At 41.7% G+C, this 24,515-nt stretch overlaps 1 protein-coding gene across 2 annotated transcripts in view; it reads left to right on the top strand.

Annotated features, from left to right (window-relative positions):
- Window positions 1-580: 580 nt before the first annotated feature.
- LOC101168840 (apoptosis-stimulating of p53 protein 2) overlaps window positions 581-24,515 on the top strand; it is a 29,029-nt gene continuing 5,094 nt past the window's right edge. The window contains exons 1-11 of one of the 2 annotated variants that reach the window (XM_023954275.1): window positions 581-954; window positions 11,405-11,552; window positions 11,738-11,851; window positions 13,801-13,883; window positions 14,015-14,116; window positions 14,275-14,452; window positions 18,695-18,888; window positions 19,238-19,402; window positions 19,501-19,720; window positions 20,460-20,579; window positions 20,688-20,794. In XM_023954275.1, coding sequence (XP_023810043.1) covers window positions 904-954; window positions 11,405-11,552; window positions 11,738-11,851; window positions 13,801-13,883; window positions 14,015-14,116; window positions 14,275-14,452; window positions 18,695-18,888; window positions 19,238-19,402; window positions 19,501-19,720; window positions 20,460-20,579; window positions 20,688-20,794 — 1,482 coding nt within the window. In that variant the 5' untranslated portion in view covers window positions 581-903. Of the gene's footprint in view, window positions 955-11,404; window positions 11,553-11,737; window positions 11,852-13,800; window positions 13,884-14,014; window positions 14,117-14,274; window positions 14,453-18,694; window positions 18,889-19,237; window positions 19,403-19,500; window positions 19,721-20,459; window positions 20,580-20,684; window positions 20,795-24,515 lie in introns of both variants that reach the window. The other variant, XM_023954269.1, reaches the window with a different exon arrangement.

Below are 24,515 nucleotides of genomic sequence, written 5' to 3'. Positions count from 1 at the left end.
GTCTTTATGTTTGTTATGTCGAACTATTTTATTTGTTGTTTGTGAAAATCAAATAATTTTAAATCAGGCTAAAAGGTGAATAGATTTGTCATTAATTCATATTAATTTATGTGTTTGAACACATATTCAATTTGATTATTTTGCAAGAAATACAAGGAATCTGGAAAATGTCTCTGGCAATGTTTAGTTCCAGGTATTTAGTCACACTGGTTGAAGTTTAGGCTAAAGATGTCTTCGATCGATTTTAGGTCAGTGAATTGGATTGTTAAAAAATGAACCAACAACAACTTTGAATCGTATTGTCAAACACAAATTATGACATGAATCAAATTATTTATAACATGACATGTAACAGCACTAGAGTATGAGCTATTACGCATAAGGAAAATAAATCAACAAAAAATATCAAAAACAGTAAAACGAGTGTTAATATGATTTGTTACAGTCAGGCAGGTAAAACTTGGAACATTCAAAAAATAAAAAAATATATACTTTCGGAATTGTCGTTGACAACGACTCTTGTTTTCATGCTCTTGTTTTGAAGTAATGCACCGGATGTTGTGCAGCCTCTCTCGAGCGCGGTCTTGTAACGGTCCGGGCACGCGCTCACTCCGCTGGCGGATGCTGTACGGGATTACAGCACAGCGGGGAGCAGCTCCCTCTTTGTGTTTCTGCTCTGTTTATCTATAGAATCATAATTTCAGTGTCTCTGCTCCACTCGGAGCTTCCGTCCGGGACGCTCTGCGGGTTTTACCCCCCCTCCAGTACCGGGCAGCGGAGCGGCGAAGGGCCGCCGGCTGTATGTATCTCTGCAACAGGTCGGTCAGGAGGTGAAATAATCTACGGAGGGAAAAAAAAATCCCTCAAGGCTCTGAGGCGGACATCTAACGGCGGAGGCTGTTGATGACTTTAGCTGCAGTCTGGATGCGGCAGGGAGGAGGCAACATGATGCCGGTGAGTGAACAGCGCTTCATGGATGGATGGGTCTGAAACTGTTGGAGTTTCAGGAGATCCAGCAGAAAGAAGCTGCAGGTTGGAGGATCTCCACGGATCTGACCTTCCTGACTTCATAAAAATGCTGATCTGAAACTCCATCAACATTGTCTGATGGATACATGTGAGCTTTATAGAGAAAACAGAGCTCAGGATTTTTTATTAATAATGAATCATTTAGGTTTATTAAATATTCTAATAAAAACACACTTAAAACATTTTTTATTTAATATTTTATTTTTTAATAATATGACTTTTTGAGCAGGAAACAAGCACACAAGTACACATATGATGAAATTTAGGAAATACAATAAAAGTTCTTCATCTTAGGACTTTTGAGTAAACGCACAGAACAGCAAAACAAACAAAAAAAGCAACTATTTTAATTTAAGTCAATGAGTGATCCTCCTATATTTAGGAGATAAAGAGCCAAATGTCACTCTCAGGTGTGACGGTTTCACAGATAAAGTCACAGCCCCACTTTATTAGGTGTAATAAACAGGCTACCTGCCTAAAATCATTTTCATGTCCTTACAGTTCAAACTCAACTCACAGTGAAATTGGAGCAGCTTTCCCGTTTCTACAAAAGGCTCAGGTCTCCAGAGGAAGTCTTTATGGTTTACGCTGACATTTAAAACAACAGCTGTTCATCATTTTTACTCCAGCGGCAGTCAATGCCATTTACAGGATTCTATTCAGACATTAATACAAATATTAAACTCTGAGAATAAACAGAAAAGGTTTTGGTTATTTTTAAACTCAGCTGATTGACTTTAACTCTGGACAGAAGACATTTAACCAGAAAACAGAAAATACAAACTGTTGTTCACAGCAGCAGGAGGCAATGCTTTAATGCTATGTAATGGATCTTTAATCTGCAAAAGAAAAAGGTGAAAAGATGCCGTATACGATCTGTTTTACAATACGATTTATCTCGAAACTGTTACAGAGACAATATATCACAGTTTCATAAAGAGTGTGACTCTGAAAAAATGTCGTCTGTATTCTAATACACTTTTCAAACGGATAAAATAAAACGCATTTTATTTCATCATCAAAGTATCAACAACGGCAACCGTCTCTCACTTACCCAAGCAAACGCCAAGTGCTTTTATTTTGGTAAACGAAGAAGCAGTTTTTTAAACACTTAGTGTTGTTGGGTTTCCACAAAAAAATATTTTTAAGTGTAATGAAACAATGAAGCTTAAATATGCTTTACCCATAAGGTTCTATTAGTATTTAAGTGGCATTTATTTCTAACACTACTTCAATGCACTTTATGAATTTAGCAAACGGCTAATAGATGAAACGAAGAACAATCTGCTTATTTAAGTTAAAATTAGGGATGGTTGTCATTTGGATTTTTATTCAGGTGCTTAAAAAAAGTTAGTTTTGAATCAGTAAGTAAAGTTAACATTTCTGTCACGTGAGTCGATATTTTAATCATCTTTGGATCCATTTTCAAAGTCTTCCTTTAATTACGATGTTGCCATTTTAAAGCCCAAATGAAACACTTGTGTCGTTTTCTAGGACATCGTTTCTGCAGAGCAGCAGGAGTTCTTTAGAGATTTTCCTGTGAGCTCTGGACAGGACGAGTTTCTAAATCACGATGAATTAGGAGCAGATGAAAAAGTACCGTTTGAGAAAGCTCTCCATTGTGACGTAGAAAGTGAAATGGGCGGAGCTAGAGTCTTCCTGCTCCGCTCCATTCTGATGCATCCTCTGGCGGATACACAAATCCATGAACGTCTTTGTTTTGTGACCTGAACTGCTCGGCCGGATAGCTCCAATTCTGTTGCACCGCTAATGTTAGCTTGAAGGGATGTCCGATTTGAGGGGATGTAAGCTAGCGGGAGAGACTGTAAACAAAGGGATGATGGGATATCAACGGAGGCAACACGAACTCCTGCCGCTCTGCAGAAACTATGTTCTAGAAAAGGTTTTTTGATTTTGCCTGAAAATGGCAAAATCCTAAATAAAAGTCCACTGGGACCACTTTTAAACGACGATGGGAGTGGGACTGAAAAAAATGAAGTACAACAACAAACACTTTAGTACATCAAGGTATATCTAGTTGATAGAAAATCGCAAATTCCTCCTCCAAGTTTAAAAGAAAGGTATAATCTTGATATTGTTATTATTACACCTTTTTTTAACAGTGCAAAGTTATAAAAATGAATCTCAGGGGTCTTAGAAATGGACCTTTTTGACACTTAAGTTCCACTATTGTCAATATTTCAATACAAAAACAGGTTTGAATAGGTTGACCTAAAAGCTGTTTACCTTTTCTATATTTGCACGTTAAAAAGTGGAACTTGATCAAATCACTTTGAGGAAGTTGGGAGTCATTTTAGAGGAATTAGTGACCTTAACTTCCTTTCCCATAATCCCTATTTTAAAGACCTTTTATAGTGTTTCTCAACGACTACTTTGTGTTTTGTACATCCTGATGTGTCTGCTAGGAGGAACTGTTTTGCAGGTCTTCAAAAAAATAGAAATAAACTTGTGTTTTAGGGAGCGAACAAAAATGATAGACTTTTCATTTCTTCCCATCTGGCTGCGTCAGAAGGCAGCACGCCATGATCACTGCGCCACATCGTCAGCACGCGCGGCACGGGGCTCAGTGGAGCTCGCCGTGCTGCTTGGTAACTGTTGCCACAGTGACCACAAAAACACATGCATGCACGCACAGGCACAGCTCAAGGTCACAAGGAAAGACTGACGTTTTGGTAATTCTCAGGTGATGAGGGACTGACCGTCCTTTTAACTTACCTGCTGCTGCTGCTGAAATGCTCATAAACTGTTGTCTTGCTGCAGTGCAACAGAGATGGTTTGATTTCTAGCTGTGGTGCACGTGAAATCGGACGTCCTGTGATGTCAGGATGTCACGGACGCTGTTTGTTTGGGAGATGGAGGTCATTCTGAAGTTTTTTGAACAGGAAAACGGGTCATGTTGGAGCGGAGGAAGACTTTCCTTTATGATGACAACATTTAAAGCATTTACTAAATTTCACACATAGCAAATTCCCCGTGGTTTATGTGAGAAAGAAAACGTGGTGATACATATTTAAAGAATTGTGAAAACGTTCCTGTTTTAACGACACAAACACAGTCTGGCCTCCTAAGCTGGTTTCTATTATAAACATCAGTTATTATTGATTTCTATTTAGTTTAGTTTAGCCCTAAAGTTTGAGTTTTTTTTGGGGGGGGGGGGGGGGACGTTTATGATGTATCGTTGATTTCTAATGCCAAATTGAAAGTGATTGAAGAAAACAGGAATAATTTGACCTAAAAAAATATGCGTTTTTTGTTTTTTGGACTGTAGTTTAGGAGCTGCAGCGCAGTGAAAAACTCAGCTGTGTCACAACAAGCAAAGTAGTTTGGAACGTTAATCCTGAGCCCAGACGGCATTTATCTCATGTTTTTGTCATGGCCACTGAGTGGGATGTGATGGACTCTTCATTATGACGACCTTCCCTCAGTCTAACCCGAAGCTTTTTGTCATTTGAGGAGGGTCAATAAAGTTTATTCAACACCTCAAGCAACATGACCTGTGATGAACAGTCCAAGGCTGTGTCTATGGTTCCTCACCATTTCCCAACCCCTAAAAGACTAGATTGTCTGGGCCCCTTGATTTAATGCAATTCAGACTCATGCTCACATTTTGTTTTTTTTCTTAAATGGCAATTAAGATGTCTCCCAATTGCTAACGTAAATGAATCTAACGAGCATCGATGCTCCCTGTTTTTTTTTTTGTTGTTGCAGATTTTAGACAAAAAAAGGCTCCTTGGACTGATAAACCAAATGTTAGCATTTTTGAAGAGGCGTTTCCCATCACACCTGCTGTGAAGGCATCCCAGCATTCCCCGAAAAAGAACAGTCAGATATTGTGGCGGTAGTTTGATAGTTGTTGCTCTAAAATTTCCCCAGAGAGCCGTGAAAGTTTCAGTGCCACTAACAGCAGATTAGAGTTGTTGCTAAATGTGGCCCAGCCGGGTTTTACTCTCAGGGCCAAACAGATTCTGAGATTTTCTCCGACAGTTACAGACACTTTCTTCTAAATCAATCATTTGTCTTAACATGTGTGAGTATATTTGTTTGACCTGAAGCACTTCCTCACAAAACCATCCCAACTTGATACTGACAGGAGTAAAAAAAAAAATCAGAATTTAAACAATCTATTTAATTCATTGTTTTGTTATCTATATTTCAATGTGGAGAGATTTTAGGAATGTGATTTATTTGTGTCACAGAAAAGCCAATAATGTTTTTGCGTGTTTGGGATGAACTTAGGCCACAGATGGATAAACTCTAGACACTGATGGCGGTTGGAGACCAGACCAGACACCGCAACCCGTTTAAAGGCAAAACATGAGTGTGATTGGCTGAGAAGAAGGCGGGCTATTTAGCTCTTGGTTCACAGTAAAGGTCCAACTATAATAGTTTGTAGGGTCACGTAAAAACCCAGCATACCTGTAAGGGAGGTAGAGCTTTATTAAAATTGCACCAAAGCTTTGCAATAATTTAAATACGCACAGGTCATTTAAAAATAACTCTAAATTAGACGGATAACTTTGAAGGTTTTTTGTGCATAGAAAAGATGTGGATTAGATCAGATCTTTTTGAGAATTCGTCTTTCTAGTACACAGATAATGGGGAAAAAAACACTTGTACCTGAAAATGAGTCTCATGGTTGAACATACAGGCTGCCGGGTTTGGGGGATTAGTCTGGCAGCTTTGGACATAACTCATTGTAGACGGACAGACGAGGCGGCAGCACAGACTTCACCCTAACAAGCTGGACTGATCCAAGCAGAGACTTCCAGCTACCTGACCGTTTAGAACGAATCAGAAGGGTTGAGCAGAAATCTAAATAACCCAATCAGAGAACTGCTCTCAGCAGCCAAGCCTGGCGCGTTTGTGTGAAGCTTTGCTGTAGTTATTTTGAACAGCAGACAGGCTTTAGAGCCGGGAGTTTATCTGTGTGTGTGGCTAATCCAACAGTGGCGTGTCACGTGATGCTCTGGGCCATATGGCTCCAGTCGTCCACGCCGCCTACAAAACGTTTGGGATGTGACCTGCAGCCGTGCCAGCTGCCACCACGTTTCCCCAAAGCAGAAATGAAACCGAGTCGAGCAGCGAAGGAAAACAGAAACCATTTAGTGTGGAGACGTCCTTATTTTTGGAGCTAATATGAAAAAAATACAACAACATACTTCTGTTTTTTGTCAATCTTGGCGTATTTGTGATTTTTCACACATATTTTTGCACTCTCTTTTGAGTTTCAGTGGGGAAAAGTGCGCTCATTTCCTCTTCTTTTCAGGGCAGGAAAGAAACTGATGATTTTCTGATAAGAACTGGAGCTTAAAATGGTGACAAAAGCTGTGTTTTCTATGTCATATCTGGATCTTTGAACTATTCATAAAAGTACTAGCTGTCATGCAGTCCACACAAAAAATTACTGTGACAAAACACTGATTTGGTTACATGTTGCAGCAGGTTTTTTTTATCAGTACTTCCTTAACTTTAGTCACGACTGCCCTTACTGGTGGGGGCTGGCCTCCTTATGTGCTGCCTGACTGTTAGAAATGAGGAAACTAGACAATGTAGTTTGTGTTCCTTGTGTATCCTGTGTACACCTCATGTGTGCAGCATTTGCGAGTGCTAAGTAGGGAGCCAGTACTCGCACCTTACTGACGACTAGAGTGCGGCCTAAGGACACCGTCATCACATGTACATCAGAAGTGCGTGCAACTTCCATGAGCCTAATGAATATTTCCCAATACATTTGCCACAACTACAACAATGGTGCGTTCCATTTTTGTGACGTCCCTCGACGTGGCTGTACGAACCTCAAGAGAACCGCAAAACCCACCTGCGCTCACCTTAAGATGCGGTCGCTCCACTGAGCCGGATAACCCCAAAAGACCTGCAGCCTATGTACGGGCTCATGTGACTAAGGCTTTAATTCTTAGTGAGATTGATTTAAGGCAACAATATGTTCCCCGGCCCTGCGACAGACTGGCGACCTGTCCAGGATGTCCCCTGCCTTCGCCTGCAAGTGGCCGGGATAGGCTCCAGCAACGCCATGACCCAGAAAGGGAACAAACGGATCAGAAGATGAATGAATACTTGGATATATTCCCCCTTACATTGTGTTTTATATAAACATGAAAGCATCAATTAGTGTTGTCTGTTCCTTGATGCAGATCTGCTCTTTTAGCAACTGCATCTCCACGTTTAACCCTTTAATGCCGTAATTCACAATGTATCATTTAATCAAGGATGCCAATCGATTTAGCATCGCCTTGAATGGAAAAAACATTGAAGAAAATATATTTTTTTAATATCATTGCTAGTAAAGCCAGGCGTGAAGAGGTTCATGTCTTCTTCTTTTGATGTTCAGGTGAACTTCAGCAGGTCGTTTTCCACACATCTAAGACACTTCTGAGGGTTTCAGACCTGATACTCATTCAGAAAAGCCTCTCCGCTCCCTGCACAGGGACACAGAGCCTCACCTCCCCAGCCTCTGATTGGCTGATCCATTTCCTGCTTGACCTTGGTGGTGTAGCTGACAAAGTGACCCACTTCTCCTCCACGAACCTAAAGGAGGATGCTCCATTTCTGGGTATGTGGGACAGCTCGCCTGCTGGAGACTCATTTGTCTTTGTCGCAGACTTTCACCGCTCATTTGCAGCCTCTGTCGGATGTTTTGAAAATAAAGGCTTGGAGAATGTGTGCGACTGTTCTGTTGACTGCGACGTTTGTTGCTGACAGTAGCATAAATAAGCCCCCTTGAGACGCCACTTGAAATCTAATTGGCCGGATTTTGCCATTATAGAAACATCTCCTTAAGAGCTGTGGGTCCACTTTGGCAGGCTGCTAACCTTTTAGTTTTGCTGAACTGAGGATATCAAAAATAAACAAACTCCCAGAGTAATTAGGACTTAAAAATGACAGTCTGCTTAACCTGCAGCATCCTCCTCTGGGACCTCAAGGATCTCTGAAAAAAACGCCAGCATGGAGATTTGAATGATTCTATTTAAAGCCTGACAGGCTGTCACTATCTGTCACATTCACTCTTTCACCGCTACCTTCACGCGGTGGAACCACATCAGCTGTTTGTCAGAGCGCTCTAAGGTGTGGAGCAGATGGAGGTCTGTCACTTTTGACTGGATGTGGCAGAAAGAAAGAAATTATCTGTGTAATCTTTCTTTTGGTTGGATTTCAAACGGATTTGTTGTTTTATAGTGGACCTTTTACCTTCTTGTGTGATGCCAACTATTGGTTTTGTTGAATATAGATGTCATACGTCTGTGATTGCAAAGCACAGATTCTGGTGTGATGACCCGGCGAGTGTCAATTCACCTTTACTCGTCTCGTCTGTGTAGAAGTTTCAGCAGTGATTTGTAGAAGCTTAGATCTGTTAAATTCAGTTTAGGAGAATCTCAAAAGGAAGGAACTTCTAAAAATGAAAGATTAGTACTAAATAAAATAAAAGTGACTGGAACCAGATGAGTTCACCAAGTAACCACTGGTTTTCCACGTAGGCAAGTTAGTCAAATTAGTCAGGTGGTTGAGCAGGTCGGCCAATGATCGAAGGATTGGCGGTTCAATCCTCACTGTCCCCAGTCGTTGTGTCCTTGGGCAAGACTCAATGACAGTTCCCTGCCTCCGGCGTGGCCCCACCGCCATGCAAATGCACATGAGCACCCCTGCGATGGTCAGAGGAGGCCACGCCCCTGTCAGTCTGCCCCAGGGCAGCTGTGGCTACATAAGCCCTCAATCACCAAGTGGGAATGAATAATGGCCAGCACTTTAAGCATCTGGAAAACCACAGAAATTATTATTATTAGTTCAATTCAATATGAAACAGTTAAACTTGACAAAAATAATACAAGCACTCAAACTCTGGATTTAAAACATGTTTTTTTGCACAGGAAAGTTACTGGCACAAGTAAACTGGGGGGAATTTTAATAAAGTGTTTTTTGAAAACATTTAAAATGAGATTTGCTTTACACTCTGACACATTTTGATGACATTTCTGTCAAATAATCCACTCTTAAAAAAAAACATACTGGATGCTTAACAACATTATGCCCTTTTGCCCATCTTTCAGAAAGTTAAGGGTTTGATGAGACATTTGGCTAAAATAATGACAACTGGTTTCAAATGGGTTTTGACTGGATCAGACAACTGGACCAACGTTTCTACGGTTTGGACTTATTGGTTGTCCGCATCCCTACCACTACTTGAAATCTGTTATGAACGTTGGACGTGGGGACCAGCAGGCTCCACCTACTTTTATGAAGACATCTGATTGGCCAGTCTATAACTTAAATAACTCTCACTACAGAAAAAATAATATGAAAAACAATGACTATTATCAAGAAAGTGTAAAAAATGTATCAGAGCAAGAATGACAAAGTCATAGCTGTTTATTTCTCTAGAAGTCTATGGGATTTTGGTTTTTTGGAACCAGCTGGTACTTCCTGTTTGGAACGCCATGGGGGAGGAGTCACTAAGTTCAATTCTTATACACTCAGTGATAGAAACACTTGGGTTATTTGACGTCAGGGTCTGTCTACCTCTTTAATATGTCGTTTTTTTGTTAGTAAATACATCTTCATTTTTAGATATTTACAGCCTTCATTCAAATATTCGCAACTTCCTATAAATAAATACTTTTAATGCAGACTTAAATGGTTCGTTGGTCTCTGTAGAGCCAATTTAAAGTCATTTTTTAGCTCTGTGGTCCTAAATATCTTGGGGGGATATGGTCATATCCTACACATATGTTAGAACACACCCAATAAGATCATTGTAGGGCTGAAGATTTAAGGTCATGTGTCAATCAAAAGGCCACACCCCCAGACATGAAACATAAGAATGTTTTGAAAGATGTTGCTCCAGTTTATTTTGTTTTTGAGCAAGCGTTAATATAAAAGACACGTGAAATTCCCCTTAGTCTAAAATACATTTCCATAAATGATTTGCATGTTAGCACATTTCAGTTGGACATTAACTTGATAAAACATCAGACATGCAAATGTCTAATACCCGTACAGCACAATTGACTTTAAAAATATACAAAAACAACTTATAATACAAGTATGTGATTCTAATTTTATTACTCCATTTACTGCATTAAAAAAGAGCATCAGAGAGGCTGACTCTATACTTTAGGATGGAACAAACAGAGCAAAGATGGAGAGAAGAGGGAAAAAAAAACAGCACATCAGGTCAACGTTTGAAATCTTCAGCTCCGAAGAAACTCAGCAGCAAAGCTTGAACCTGTGAGCAAAGTGAATTAGTTCACTGAACAAATAAGGTTGAGAAATGCTGAGTGCTGCTCCGTGCGGGATGACCGTGTGTGGGAGGATGTCTGGCTCTCAGCCTATCAGCAGATACCCTGCTGGCGTAACAGATGGCCAGGTGCATCTTGGGAGTGAAATCCACAAATATCTGTTATTGTTGTAAATAGCCCAGGAAGCTACCAATAGAAAAATAAATGATTTTTGTCGTTTTTAGTTAATTACTTCACAAATCTGTTTATGAATGCAGTTTTTTAAAGAATAATTACAAAAATCTTTGTTTCAACTCCATCCAGTAGACCGCAGAACTGGCTGTTTTTAAAGCTTACTGTCTGATTATTACACCAAAAGTCTAAAGGAGATTGTTTGGGTCAGTTTGATTTATTATTAAATGATTTAGTTTGTTAAAAAAGTGTTTACAAGCTTTAAGTTATTACATTTTACACCAAAAGTGTTTTCTGCCGTGAGTTTATGTTCATATGATCATAAACTGCTGCTTCTTATTTCCATGAAGGTTTGCAGTTTTGGTCATTACAGCTTCTACTCTTTAAAAGAACATCTCTGATTAAGTTTACACATTTCTAGTTTGCATCTGACAAAAAAACTCACATAAGGTTGTGGATGGGTGATGGTTTGGAAGAACCTCGGGGCTTCGGACATAAAACCCCCTCCTGACTCCTGGTTAAAAAAAAACTGGAATTCATTTTTCCCACAGGAAACGGATCCTTGGCACAGCAGTAGATCGCACTTAAAGAGAAAAGAAAGATTTCTGGAATCTAAACATCAACCTTTGACTGAAATGTTGTGAACAACTTTGAGTTGGTCGTTAATAAATGCTGTAAACTTCAATAAACTGATACAGTATAAAAAAAAGATGATGTTTTTTCGCAAACACTGCTTCAATTTAATTATTTTAATCCCACAACGTGCTCCATTTTTCCAATCATTTTTCCAAGTTTTAATAAATTACCTTGATGTTTTTATTTATTTTTACTTTTTTTTAAATCCAGGTAAAGCCTGGAGAGGGGGCATTTTCTTTTATGTCCTCCTACTGCATGAACCTGAAGCATCACGGCTTCATCGTCTCTGTGTGCAGACGTTCCTCACTGTGTTCCTGAGCAACAGCGACCAACACTACAACGAGGTTCCCATCATGCCGGACACCCTGTGCAGAGATGTGGTGGAGCTTTGCAAGGAGCCTGGTGAGGCTGACTGCTACCTGGCTGAGATATGGAGAGGCTCAGGTGAGTTTCTACGGAAGCCTGGAAGGAGCAAAGCTCACCAAATGATCCTCAGAAGAGAATTACCTAGTTTTTTGTTTTTTTTTGGTGATAAAAACTTTCATCTGGTGAGACCAAATGGATGAAAGAGGGTAGACTTGCGGAGTAAGAAAACAAAAATAGAAAATATTCTGTTTTCAACCTATCAGAGCGTATTGTTGGAGAAGGTGAGCGGATGCTGGAAGTGCTGCAGCGATGGGGGCAGCAGGGAGCGGAGATGCGGTACGTCCTGCGTCACCAGAGAGCTCCCGGACGAGAGTCAGGTGGGAAACATTGTTCTTCCTCACAGATTTGTCACATCAGTGCCAGAAATCTTTTCAGGAGACTTGTTTGAGCAATACGTCGTTTTTTTTAAAACATATTTGGGTTTAACTGTTTGCATAAATACCCCACTAATTTTATAAATAAAGACAAAGAAAATAGGTAAATAATTATTAGAACAAACATAAAAATACCTCGTTGTAAGTCAATGTACAGACGCCATCAGATGTCCTGCGGCGAAGGTTGAGCATCAGGTGCGGCGGTCTGACAGCAGCATGTTTCAAAGTGAAAATTCTTAAATGCGGCGCAATGTTTCCAGGGTTCAGATATCTCAAATTTGCATTGCGTCAACCATTCACGTGATGTGACGTGTTGATGATGTGATCAGTGGGTGGAGTCCAAAACCAACATGGAGGACAATATGATCGTTTTCGTCCTGAACTTTAGGATATTTTTCTTATTTTTCTGGAGACAATATTAAAAAAGTTCTCTAATTTTATTCTTAATTTATTTATTTTTGCCTCCTCGGACTAATGCGAGACAGCAAGTCATGGAAATGGGTCACAGAGAGAGTTTCTCCCTCCCACAACGGGATCGTCAGGCTTATGAGCACATTATTATACAAGCATCCAGCAGTAAATTTGGTCCTCCAACTTGCTTAACTCCCCCTTAGTTTTTCTCTCCCCTTTCTCTTCTGTCCTTTTCCCCCACTCTGTTTTTTCTGCTTTTTTTTCTGTCTAGTCGAGCAAACAAATGTTTACAAATTTGATAAATTTGTAAACAAGTTCAGCCTGAAATACAAAAGGAGTTTATACAAATATACACCTCGTGTGTCTGAAGATTCATAACCCCCTTTTAGAACATAGATAGAAGCTTTATTGTCACTTGCATTCATAAAGTGTAATGCAGACTAAGTGAAATAGCATTTCCTGGGACCATGAGAGTAAAGATTAAAAAGAATAATATAAAAGACTCAAACAGAAGATAAGAGACCAAAATACTAGTATAATGCCAATAAATAAGAGAATAAAAGAGCAATAAAAGGTGCCAAAACACATCTGTTCAGCACAAGAGGCCTTCAGCTTGTATCAGTATACTCAGCAACTGGAAAGGACTAGTTCAAAAATAAATAAATAACTAGAAATAAAAACTGCTGTGCATGAAAACAGAGGCGGCAGACGCAAATTGGCTGTTGGTTCGCAGCATCACAGTTAAATGTCTCAGATTGTTATGTTACTCAAAGCTGTCTGTTTGTGAAAAATGCACTTTTTAAATAAAATTATTGTTAATTGAGGGAGAAATAAATTCTCTAACTTGCCTTTTTGTGTAAAAAAAGTACCCCCACTTCTAAATGAATAATAAATCTTTTCAAACAGGAAATAACAGGACCTGTTTGGTGTTTTCATTTCATTTAAAGTGTTTTCCTGCTCGCTTCTTCTTCTCCTGCATGTGATACTGACAGCTAGCTGCAGATCTGAGCTGCACAGTTTAACTACAGTAGATCACGGAGTCTAATCAGCTTATGGCTGAAGGCAATCAAGTGTGGAGCTGCATGAGCGTTTGTCCGGCGTGTGCGCGTTTTCTGAGCTGATAAGCAGTCCAGTTTATCCTGTCTGGATCCTGAGATCATTTTATTCTCCCGAACGGCTGATAGAAAACAAAAAGACAAGGAATACCATGAGAAAAACAACAATGTTTATAAATCTTCATGCTTTCATGTCTTTCTAGCCAACTTCTGACCTTATTTCCATCTCTGGGTTGTAGACAAAACTGTCTTTAACCCTTAAGAACTGATGGTTTTGCTGGGATAAAATCTGCAAAAGTGATTGACATTCGTCCTCCCATCACTGAGTCAGGGCTTCCACACAGATTAGTTAGTCGGATCTTTATTGAATTGTGGCCGTCATACGTTGGAATTCTCTGAGACGAATGAGTGTCTGTTTGTGTCCAGATGCATCCAGAGGTGCAGATCTAACGAAGAAGAAGAAGAAGACTCAGGAGAATGCTTTTGGAGACAGATGTCTGGAGAACGGGGTGAGATCCATCAGTTCTGGACGTAACACGGATTGATGGCTACACTTTGCAACAGAAGAGGAGGAACTGAGTGATGCACCTCTGACGGTGCGAGGTCGTGTGGAGGTGAACTCTGTGTTTGTGTCATGCAGCTGTCGGCTCCTCGTCTGGACGCCACGCTGAATGAGCTGCAGGATCTGGCCTTTCGGCAGCAGCAGCAGATTGACGCCCAGCAGCAGCTCCTGGTCTCAAAGGTATGACCTCCACCCCGCTTGACGCATACTGATTCTGTGCTGCCATTTCACCAACCGCTGGACGCTTTCCTAATGTTTTTCTGCAAACATTTCTTCTGCTTTTCTGCCTAAACAGCAGAGCAGCAGTTGATTCACGGCACGTCTGTGTTTTCTTACAGGAGGAGCAGCTTCGAAACCTGAAGCTGCAGGATCAGCGGCTGCAACATCAGGAGCTTTCTGAACAGGAGCGACTGCAGCAGCTCCGAGAAAACGCTCGCAACCAGGAGGCCAAGCTGCGGCGGGTGCGGGCCCTCAGGGGCCAGGTGGAGCAGAAACGCCTCAGCAACAGCAAACTAGGTCAGGAGGTCATGCAACTTGTTAGTTTTTAAGACTTTTAATGCTGTACAGGATGCAGGAAAACCCATCCATGAGGGTCATCTTTTGAGAGCGTTCCCATGGGTTTTCTAATCATGATTATGCCCTTTTTAGCCAAAATCTAAAAACCTGTGTTGTCTTCTAGAACATAGTTTCTGCAGAGCGGCAGGAGTTTGTTAGAAATCGACCTCTGAGTTGTGGGCATGAAGCAACCCCGCCCCCTTTCCCCTCGCCATTGTTGAGAGCTTGGAGCAAAGAGCTTGTGACCAATTTGAATAAAAATATCCTCAGAAATAGATAGATAGGTACATGACTTTATTAATCCCACAATGGGGAAATTTCATTTATCTGTGGCAGCAACACGACATTCAGAAATAATCTATATAATATAACATCAATAAAGGACATCACAAATGACATTAATTTTAAATAATTAAAAATATTACTAAAATTATTATGAAAAATTATTATCAAAAATGAGATTCTTATTAAATAAAGAAATAAATATTAAATATTAAATAAATACAGCTGCAAAAGCGTAAAAAACATGCAGTCTGCAAAACATGTAAACTGTAAAAAAACATTACAAATATTTTTTCAAAATACAGAAATAACTAATGAAGTTCACACCAAAAACAAAAACAAACAACTGTTCAGGAATAAAAAACAATTTAAAATTGAAAAACAACAACTACAACAAAAGAAAATAAATAAATGACTAAACAGAAAAACACCCCTGGGACCGTGGAGTGTCACTGTAACATGGTGTTGTACAGTCTGATGGCTGTGGGGAGGAATGACCTGCGCTAGCGCTCCTTCTTACACTGAGGGTGCAACAGTCTTGTGCTGAAGGAGCTGGTCAGCGCCTCTACAGTTTGGTGCAGGGGGTGGGAGGGGTTATCCATGATGGATGTCAGCTTAGCTAACATCCTCCTGTCCGCCACCTCCTCGATGGACTCAAGTGTGCAGCCCAGGACAGAGCCGGCCTTCCTAACCAGTTTGTTAAGCCTCTTCATGTCTCTGCCTGCACTGCCCCCCGCCCAGCACACAACTCCATAAAGGACCACTGAGGCCACCACAGTGTCGTAAAAGGTCCTGAGCAGCTGTCTGCACACGCCGAACGACCTCAGTCTCCTCAGCAGGTGAAGGCGACTCTGACCCCTCCTGTACAGAGCATCCGTGTTGTTGGACCAGTCAAGTCTGTTGTTCAGGTGAACACCCAGGTATTTAAATGTGTCCACGACCTCAATGTCTGAACCCTGGATGTTCACCGGTGACTGTGGTGGTGAGGACCTCCTGAAGTCCAGGACCAGCTCCTTAGTCTTGCTGGTGTTAAGCAGCAGGTGGTTAACTTCACACCAGCTAACAAAGTCAGTGATGACCCCCCTGTACTCCTGCTCATCCCCCCCTGATACACAGCCCACAATGGCACTGTCATCTGAGAACTTCTGCAGATGAAGGTGGTGGGAGTCGTAGGTGAAGTCTGATGTGTACAGGGTAAACAGGAATGGGGAGAGCACAGTCCCTTGAGGTGCCCCCGTGCTGCAGACCACCACATCAGACACACAGTCACGCAGCCTCACAAACTGTGGCCTGTCTGTGAGGTAGTTGATGGTCCAAGCAGCCAGATGTTGGTCCACACCTGCAACCTCCAGCTTCCTCTTCAGCAGTGATGGCTGAATTGTGTTGAAAGCACTGGAGAAATCCAAAAACATGACTCTCACAGTGCTCCCAGGGGCCTCCAGGTGAGACAGGGCCCGATGCTGCAGGTAGATGATGGCGTCATCCACCCCGATGCCTGGTCGATATGCAAACTGCAGCGGGTCCAGTGCTGAGCTCACCTGAGTGCGGAGATGGCTGAGGATGATCCTCTCCATAGCCTTCATCAGGTGGGAAGTCAAGGCGACAGGTCTGAAGTGGTTCGGTTCCGTAGGACGAGGTACTTTGGAACCGGAACCAGGCAGGAAGTCCTCCAGAGGACTGGTACCTTCTCCAGTCTGAGGCTCATATTAAATCTGAACAGCATCACCACACAGAGCTGGTCTGCACACTCCCTGAGGAGCCTGGAGGTGATGCTGTCAGGGCCTGTTGCCTTCCTGGCCTTTGTTCTCCTTAACTCCATCCTAACCTGATTCAGGGTGAGGCAGAGGGGGGTTGGAGGGTGGGTGGGCGGTGGCTGGTCTGGTGCTGTGAGTCGTTGGGGGGGTCCTTTTGCTTCTGTTGGAAGAAGGGGGGAGTGGACTGCTTGGTGCTGAGGTGGTAACAGCTGGAGCTGGGAGGAGACGCCTGAGCTGAAAAGGTGTGAAGAGGGGGCCGTGTGGGTGGAGACTGGGGGCTGGGCAGAATCAAATCTGTTAAAGAACAGGTTCAGTTCATTTGCCCAGGCTTGGTCACCTGTGACCTGGCGACCATTTCCAGCCTTTCAGACCTCTCCACACATCACGGATGTTGTTCTGTTCCAGGCGCTGCTCCAGCTTCTTCCTGTAGCAGTCCTTGCACTTCCTGATGTTGTATTTCAGGTCCCTCTGTACTCTGCGTAGCTCCTCCTTGTCCCCAGAGAGAAAAGCCAAATACAATTATGAGCTTCATTTTCTTAAATGATGTCCTTCATTATCAGAAAAATGCTACAAGAACATGTTAAAAACGCCATTTTTGCCTTCCTCTGTCTCTTCTGGTGTCCCCCAAGGTTCTGTCCTTGGTCCCCTTCTTTTCATTACTTATCTCCTACCCCTTGGCAATATCTTCTGCAAATTTAATGTTAATTGTCATTGTTTTGCAGATGACACCCAACTCTATGTATCAAGCAAACCTGACTCCTCTCTTCCACCCTCCTCCCTCCACTCCTGTCTATCTGAAATCAAAAACTGGTTCACCTTAAACTTTCTCAAACTCAATAGTGATACAATCGAGCTACTCCTCATCGGTTCCAAATCCACCCTCTCCAAAGCCACAAGTCCCTCACTGTCCCCTCTGCTTCTATTCTGGTTCACAGTCTGGTCACTTCCTGTCTAGACCACTGTAATTCCCTCCTCTTTGGTCTCCCCCCAAAAACCCTCAATAAGCTTCAACTGAACTCAGCTCCCCGCATCATCTCCAGAACCCCCTCCTTCAGTCATATCACCCCGGTTCTCCGCCAGCTGCACTGGCTCCCCATAAACTCCAGAATCACATTCAAACTCCTACTGTTCACCTTTAAGGCCCTCCATAACCTGGCCCCTCCTTATCTCTCCGACCTCTTCCATATCAAAACCTCCTCTCATTCTCTTCGGTCCTCCTCCTCTGTTCAGCTCTCTGTTCCTCCGGTCCGACTCGTCATCATGGGAAGCAGAGCCTTCAGCTGCTCTGCTCCCAAACTTTGGAATTCCCTCCCTCCTGACCTCCGTAACGTAGACTCTTCCAACTTTCAGATCAAAACTGATCTGTTTATTTCTGCCTTCCCATCCTGATTCACTTTTGATTTTTGTCTTTTATATTTATTGTGCTTTTAATGTCTATTTTTAACCTTTGCTTCTACAGTCTCCTTGGGTTTCATGAAAGGCACTTTACATAAAATGGATTATAATTGTTATTGTTTTTTATCAGAATTGATCTTAAACATAACTGTTGTTGACTGTTGTTCTTAAATCACCACTTTTGAATAAATTATAAAAACACTTAGGTGGCGCCGCTGAGGGTTCTGTTTGTTACAGAACCCTGTAGAGAAATTCTGTGCAAATCAGAGGAACTCCAGTTGAATGGTGAGGTTACAGGGAGCAGAGGTGGAGAGGGTGGAGGACTTTAAGTATTTAGAGGTGAAGAGGTGTGTGTGAGCAGGTTGGAGGAGGTGGAGGAAGGTTGCAGGTGTGGCGTGTGTCATCGAGAATGAAAGGAAAGGTGTAGAAGACTGGTGAGAGCAGCCATGTTGAAGGTTTAGAGACTCTGACGCAGAGCTGGAGGTAGCAGAGATGAAGGTGCTGAGGTTCTCTTTGGACGTGACCAGGATGGATCAGAAATGAATCCATCTGAGGAACAGATCCTGGTAGATGTTCTGGAGATCAATGCAGAGAAGCAGGAGAGGGTTTGGACCCTTTGAGAGGAGGAGCAATGATGATGTTGCTAAAAGGATCCAGAGGTTAGTTTAGAGGAGAGTCAAACAGAAGCAGATGATTCTCAAAAAAGAGAAGAAGCGTAGCTCCTAACTGTAAACCTCAGAGCGTCATCATCCTACCAATTTTTGTTTTTCAGTGGAGGAGATCGAGCAGATGACGGGTCTGTTCCACCAGAAGCAGCGGGAGCTGCTAATGGCTGCAGCCCGGGTGGAAGAGCTGAGCGACCAGCTGGAGGCACTGAGGAGCTACAGGCTTGATCCTCATCTTCCTCCTCACCATCCCAACTCCTCTTCAGCGGCTGAGCTGGAGCGCCTCTATAGAGAGCTGCAGGTGAGACTCAGTCATAACAGTTGTCCGCTGGAGCTTTCCTGTCAGAAAGACCCAGATGATTACATGAAACAGAAAATCACATTTAAGACAGATTTGGAAAAAAGTTGGAATGACTTTGAGCGCTGTTGGTGCCTAAAAAACTCCAAAGTAAATTGAGTGTTCATGGTTTTGAAGCATCCATGTGTTTCTTATTAGTTTGAGGGTCAAAAGCTTAAATTATTTGTCATTATCACCACATTTCCTCCGAGTCAAACTACAGTTCTTTTAAATCTGAAATGAGCTGGAAAGTCGTGGGTTTCACAGGACGAGTCTTGCACAGATGATGTTGTCACCTCCGTCCTCCTAACAGCTGAGGAACAAGCTGAACCAGGACCAGAGCGGCCGGCTGCTGCAGCAGAGAGAGAGCCTGAGCAAGAGGAACCTGGAGGTGGCCGCCATGGACCGGCGGCTGGCCGAGCTCAGACAGAGACTCTGGAAAAAGAAGGCCGCTCTGCAGCAACAAGAGAACCAGCCGGTGAGTTTTCAGAGTAAAAATAAAAAGCTTTCAAAAAGACGTTTTTAACAACGGATCCGGAAGGTTTGGGTTAAACTGTTCTTTTCCCGTTCTTTTAGGTGGCTTCAGAGGGCGTGGCCTCTCAGATCTGTGCAAACTCCAGGGTGGCCGCGGTGGGGCCGTACATCCAGTCATCCTCTACTTCAAGCCCCCAGGGCACCTCAGCCCCCCCCCGACAGGAGGCTCTGGTGAAGCCAGCGTACCCAGACGGCACCGCCACCTTACCCATGCCTGAATCGTCCATGAAGCCCCCACCCCGACCAGCTAAACCTGCCTCTGGTATGAAGTTAACCAGTTCTTTGGTTTGGACGGAAAACTCGTCCCTTCAGGCGAAACACTCATCTAATACCTGCAAATGTATCCAATCACGGCAACTTTAAATGATTTCTCCCATTTTAAAAAAAATGTCAGTAACAACAAACATAAATGTCATCAGTCAAACCAATCATATGTCTGATTTTAACCCCTCCACTTCCTCGTGACGGGAATGCTGACATGGGTGATAACGTCTCTCAATTAGACTGTGCTCAACAGTTTTTAAATATTCTTGATGAAAACAAAAGTGGTGAGTTGATCAGTTGTGGTTGTAGACCTAGAAGTTATGTGAGGATCGCTCAAACTAAAGTTTTTTTCCCCCTTAAGTTGTGCGAAAATGCAAAATTCACACTTGAGTCAAAATGGCTGCCGAACCGTGGGTCCTGGGGCCATCCCATAATACTACTACAACTTCCTTTGGAGACACGTGTGTTTTGCTTCCGTTAGTGGATTTTGAAATATCTTTTTTGAGCCACTTAAAAAGTTTTGGCCCCATTCAATTTTTCTTTTTACGGGTTTTCTCGCTGTGATGTCATCTTTTTTCTTCTGGGGGGGGGGGGATTCACTATGTCCAATATTCATTTTCATCGGGTACTAGGTGCGTGTAAATTTTGGTGAGTTGTTGAGTTTGAAAACAGACCTTTTGTGTCCCTCGCTGTATGTGGACATGTGCAGGTTTTCATGTCAAATGTTATCCTCACAGGATTCAGCACGATGAAAGTGAATCAGAACTCCGACTGGAGCAGCTCGTATTCTGAATCCAGCGGGGGCCACGCCCACGGCCACGCCTCCACCCTACCCCGAGCGTTCAGCCGCAGCTCAGGTCAGTTGGGAGTTTTTTTAGATGTTGTTTGAGGACGATCTCAGCCCTACAACTGTGAGTTTTTAGAAGAAAAAGCCAAGCGTCTTGGTGTTGGATTGTCTTTAGCAGGTGGGGAGACTCTGATGGAGCAGCAGGGACCAGCAGAATCTGACACCCCCCTCTCTGCCCCGGCACGATCCAGTCACACCAAGGAAAACCAGCTCAGGGATACTCAGGTCTGTCATAACTGCATCGAACACCGTGTGTACGATGAGTCAGTTTACAGCGTTGCAGAAACCCCAATAGCATTAAACCGTGAAGAAAATCTGCAGGAGAACAACCTGTTAGCTCACAGGGAAACTGGTTCTGTTCCGTTTCTGTGCAGCATAAAGGCGGCCTCACTCCTTTGGGTTCTTCTACCAGCTGAGCGATTCAGAACCATGGTTAGTTTGTATCCTGTGATAAGATGACAGATTGAAAAACCCAGCAGCAGGACGTTCAGATCAATTCTATATTTAACACCGGAGATGTCGCCGGTTCCAGCTGAATAAATGACGCTCTTTGACAGACCAGCAGTGTCAATCAGCTGATTCTGATGCAAAGGAAAGCTGCTTTTCACAGACACAATCAGCTGATTCAAGATGATTTCTCAGGCTCTTCCCTGTTGTGTAGTGATGCATATCATAGCAAGGCTGCTTTTCTCCCCTTTGGAATCCACCACAATCACGTTAATCGAGAAGGTGGAAGAATTACAGCAGCCGAAAGAACGTAAACGCTGTGGCTGAGAGAACAGCAGTGATGTTTTGGGTCCTCTTGGTTCTGAACGAGCTGCAGCTCGGTGAAGAGGCACGAATCAGCTTCTCTGAATCCTGTCTGCATGTGATCCTTGTGATTCATCCAGAATATGATCCCAGATGGGGGAAAAAACTGCCTCCATCTTCACTCTGATGCATCAGATCGCATCACAGCTGCCCTTCAGTAGAACTCACTCTATTCTTAATCCACATTTTTTAACAGTTTTGATTTGATTTGAAATGGTTTATTTCAAGCAATCAAGTAAGAAGAATACATAAAACATATCAAACTTAGGATAATTAGACTTAAAATAAATATTGCTTGACAGGAAGGAAGGGAATTTATATAATCCCACCCCTGTTATACCGTAACCATTTTATACATGATTTATCATCATCCAGTTCATAACTTTTATCAGACAGAATTAAGAATCGTTAGGTATCAATAAATCACATGACAAAGATGAATTACTTAATTATTATGTAAAAATAGACATAACTATTTTAGAAATCAATATAGCAAATGCAGATCAGTGAACTAAAATATATGCAGATTATGTTCATTAGAAAAATCATGTACATTATTAAAAATATTTCTATATCAGAAAAAAAGACATAACACTGTTTCAAAAATCTACATAGAAAATAGTTATCAAGTTTCAAACGTTAAAAAAAAGTTTGATTTCACTTTACTGCTCAGACTCTTTATTTTCATGGTATCTTCATGCAGGAGTTTTACTCAGGCATAAGAAAACTAGAAAGTGAAGAATCACATTCCAGTGGATCATTTTCTATGCTGTCTGCTGTTAAAAAGACGGAACATCCTGCAGTTTTATATAACAGTAGATACACTGTTTATCCGCGCTTCTAAAATTACACTGAGTTTAGGAGCTTTTGGAACCCATTTTTGCAGTAATTCTTTGAATGTGTTCATTTGTAAATCTTGAGGAAACTTGACAGGCAATTTAATAAAAACTGAAACCAAAAACCAACAGTAGAAATTGTGTTTTACTGTAGTTCAGTCCAACTTCTTTATCATCTAAAAAAGTCTGCTTTAGTCCAGGTTCTGTGGTTTTTTTGTGCAAAGAAAATCAACAAACCAATTTTTATATGAGCTCATTTCCAATCCTGAACACGCATGAAACTGGTTGATAATATTCTTCACGTAGATCACGTAGACTCAGAGAAATATGGAGTCCTATACTGTTCATAAATAAATAAATAAATAAATATTTAAATAAATAAATAGATATGGCCTCATGCAAATACACAATAAACCAATAAATCTCTCATAAATATATAAAAAGATCATGAAATTGTGAAAAACCTGCACACTGATTTTATATAAGCCATTATATTATTCAATATATTTCATTTTGCTTTAAAAATCTGTTCATTATTTTAAAACAGCATTTTAAAATATTCATTTTTAATCATGTGGAATATTATTATAATTCTGTCTTTTTTCAGAAGCTTGGATTTCAAAATCAATCTTTTCCAAAGTAGCTTTGTTTTTATTTCATGTTGCTGTTTTTCACAATGGCTGATTTATTTCATGAAGAGCTTTTTCAGGAGAATGAGTCTGTCAATCAGTGAAAGTGGGCGGGATCTAAACGCTCATTGGCTCATCCATGGAAATCGACTCATATTCCTCGATACCCGCTCAGCGGTGTGCCAGTCAGAGAGATGACATATTTCAGCGATATCTGCACGGCTTTGCTGACATTAGAGGTCAAATAGAGTCAAAAAATCTGTCTGCTGCAGAAGAAGCAAACATGGACGACTCTGTTTTTGTAGTTTGAGGGTTTGTGTGGACCAAACCACAGAGGAGCTCCGGTCATCCACATCTTGACTGCAGGACCTGAAGCAGAGACTCTCTGGGATAATGTCATGAACTCAAACATGGAAACATTGTTATCATGTGAAACTATTCAAAATAAATAAACCTGATCTTTTAACACTCCATGTGCATTGCGCATCCATGCATTGTTACTGAGATAAGCAAAGGCAACCGCTCCATGTGGCTATATCAGGCTAAAAACATTAGCTGGTAGCCCATCCCACATGCGGCATGTTGCGTTCATGGAACTCCAGTTCATAGAAGTTTTGTGGAACTCTAAAAACCACCCAGCCTAACTTAGACCACTACTAGATGTTAATGAGAATATGAAAATTGCCGAACCGACCACAAAACCACCTGAATTATGCACACTCGCCCAAAGCCACTTTTATCCGCAAATTTAGAACAAAAACTGCCCAATTTCGTGTAACACTGTGGATGTGTTGAGGTGCATACTCCCCCTAGTGTGTAGGGGTGTGCATTGCGCCGTCACGTTTGGTGAAGCATCTTCGATCGATGTAGTCAGGGTGCTGCTGCTCATGTCTGAGTAAAGGAAAAGCCAATCACAAAAGTGTCTCCGCCTTGTCTAGTTTGATTGACAGACAGAGACATTCTCCTGAAAAAGCTCTTCATGAAATAAATACGCCATTGTGAAAAACAGACGTAGAATTATAATAATATTCCACATGATTAAAATGAATATTTTAAAGTGCTGTTTTAAAATAATGAACAGGTTTTTAAAGCAAAATTAAATATATTGAATAATATAATGGCTAATTTAAAAGGTTTTTCACAATTTCATCATCTTTTTATATATCTATAAGAGATTTATTGGTTGATTGTGTATTTGCATGAGTTCATATTTATTTATTTAATTAAATATTTATTTATTTAATTATGAACAGTATAGGACTCCATAGAGAAGGTGACCCTTTTCCCTCCCAGCGGAGGATGAAAGTACGAGTAAAAACAGTAAGAAAACACAAAAAACCTTCCTGTGGGAATGAACATTTAATAAATTACAATTCCCTATTTCTTACATTTCCATGTGTCTAAGAACTGCCCTCATGGGGTGGGTACAGGCCCACCTGCAGGGGGAAAAATGGGCAAACCTGTACGGGACCCACAGATTGGCTGCAGGAAAAATCGAGGTCAATGTCTAATCGGAAATGAGCAAATTTGTTCATGTGCCTTTTTTTTCTCCTATGGCCATACAGGTTGTAGCGAACACTGTAACCCTTGTGCTATCCTAGGTACTTTAACGTTTGGAGTGGGGTCATCTGGACCTACCGTACAGGTGGGACTATACCTTTAACAGTTTAA

This window comes from Oryzias latipes, chromosome 1, assembly GCF_002234675.1.
Source record: "Oryzias latipes chromosome 1, ASM223467v1".
NCBI classification, from domain to species: domain Eukaryota; kingdom Metazoa; phylum Chordata; class Actinopteri; order Beloniformes; family Adrianichthyidae; genus Oryzias; species Oryzias latipes.
The sequence above is the reverse complement of the archived record's forward strand: the minus strand, read 5'-3'. Positions and strand labels throughout refer to the sequence as shown.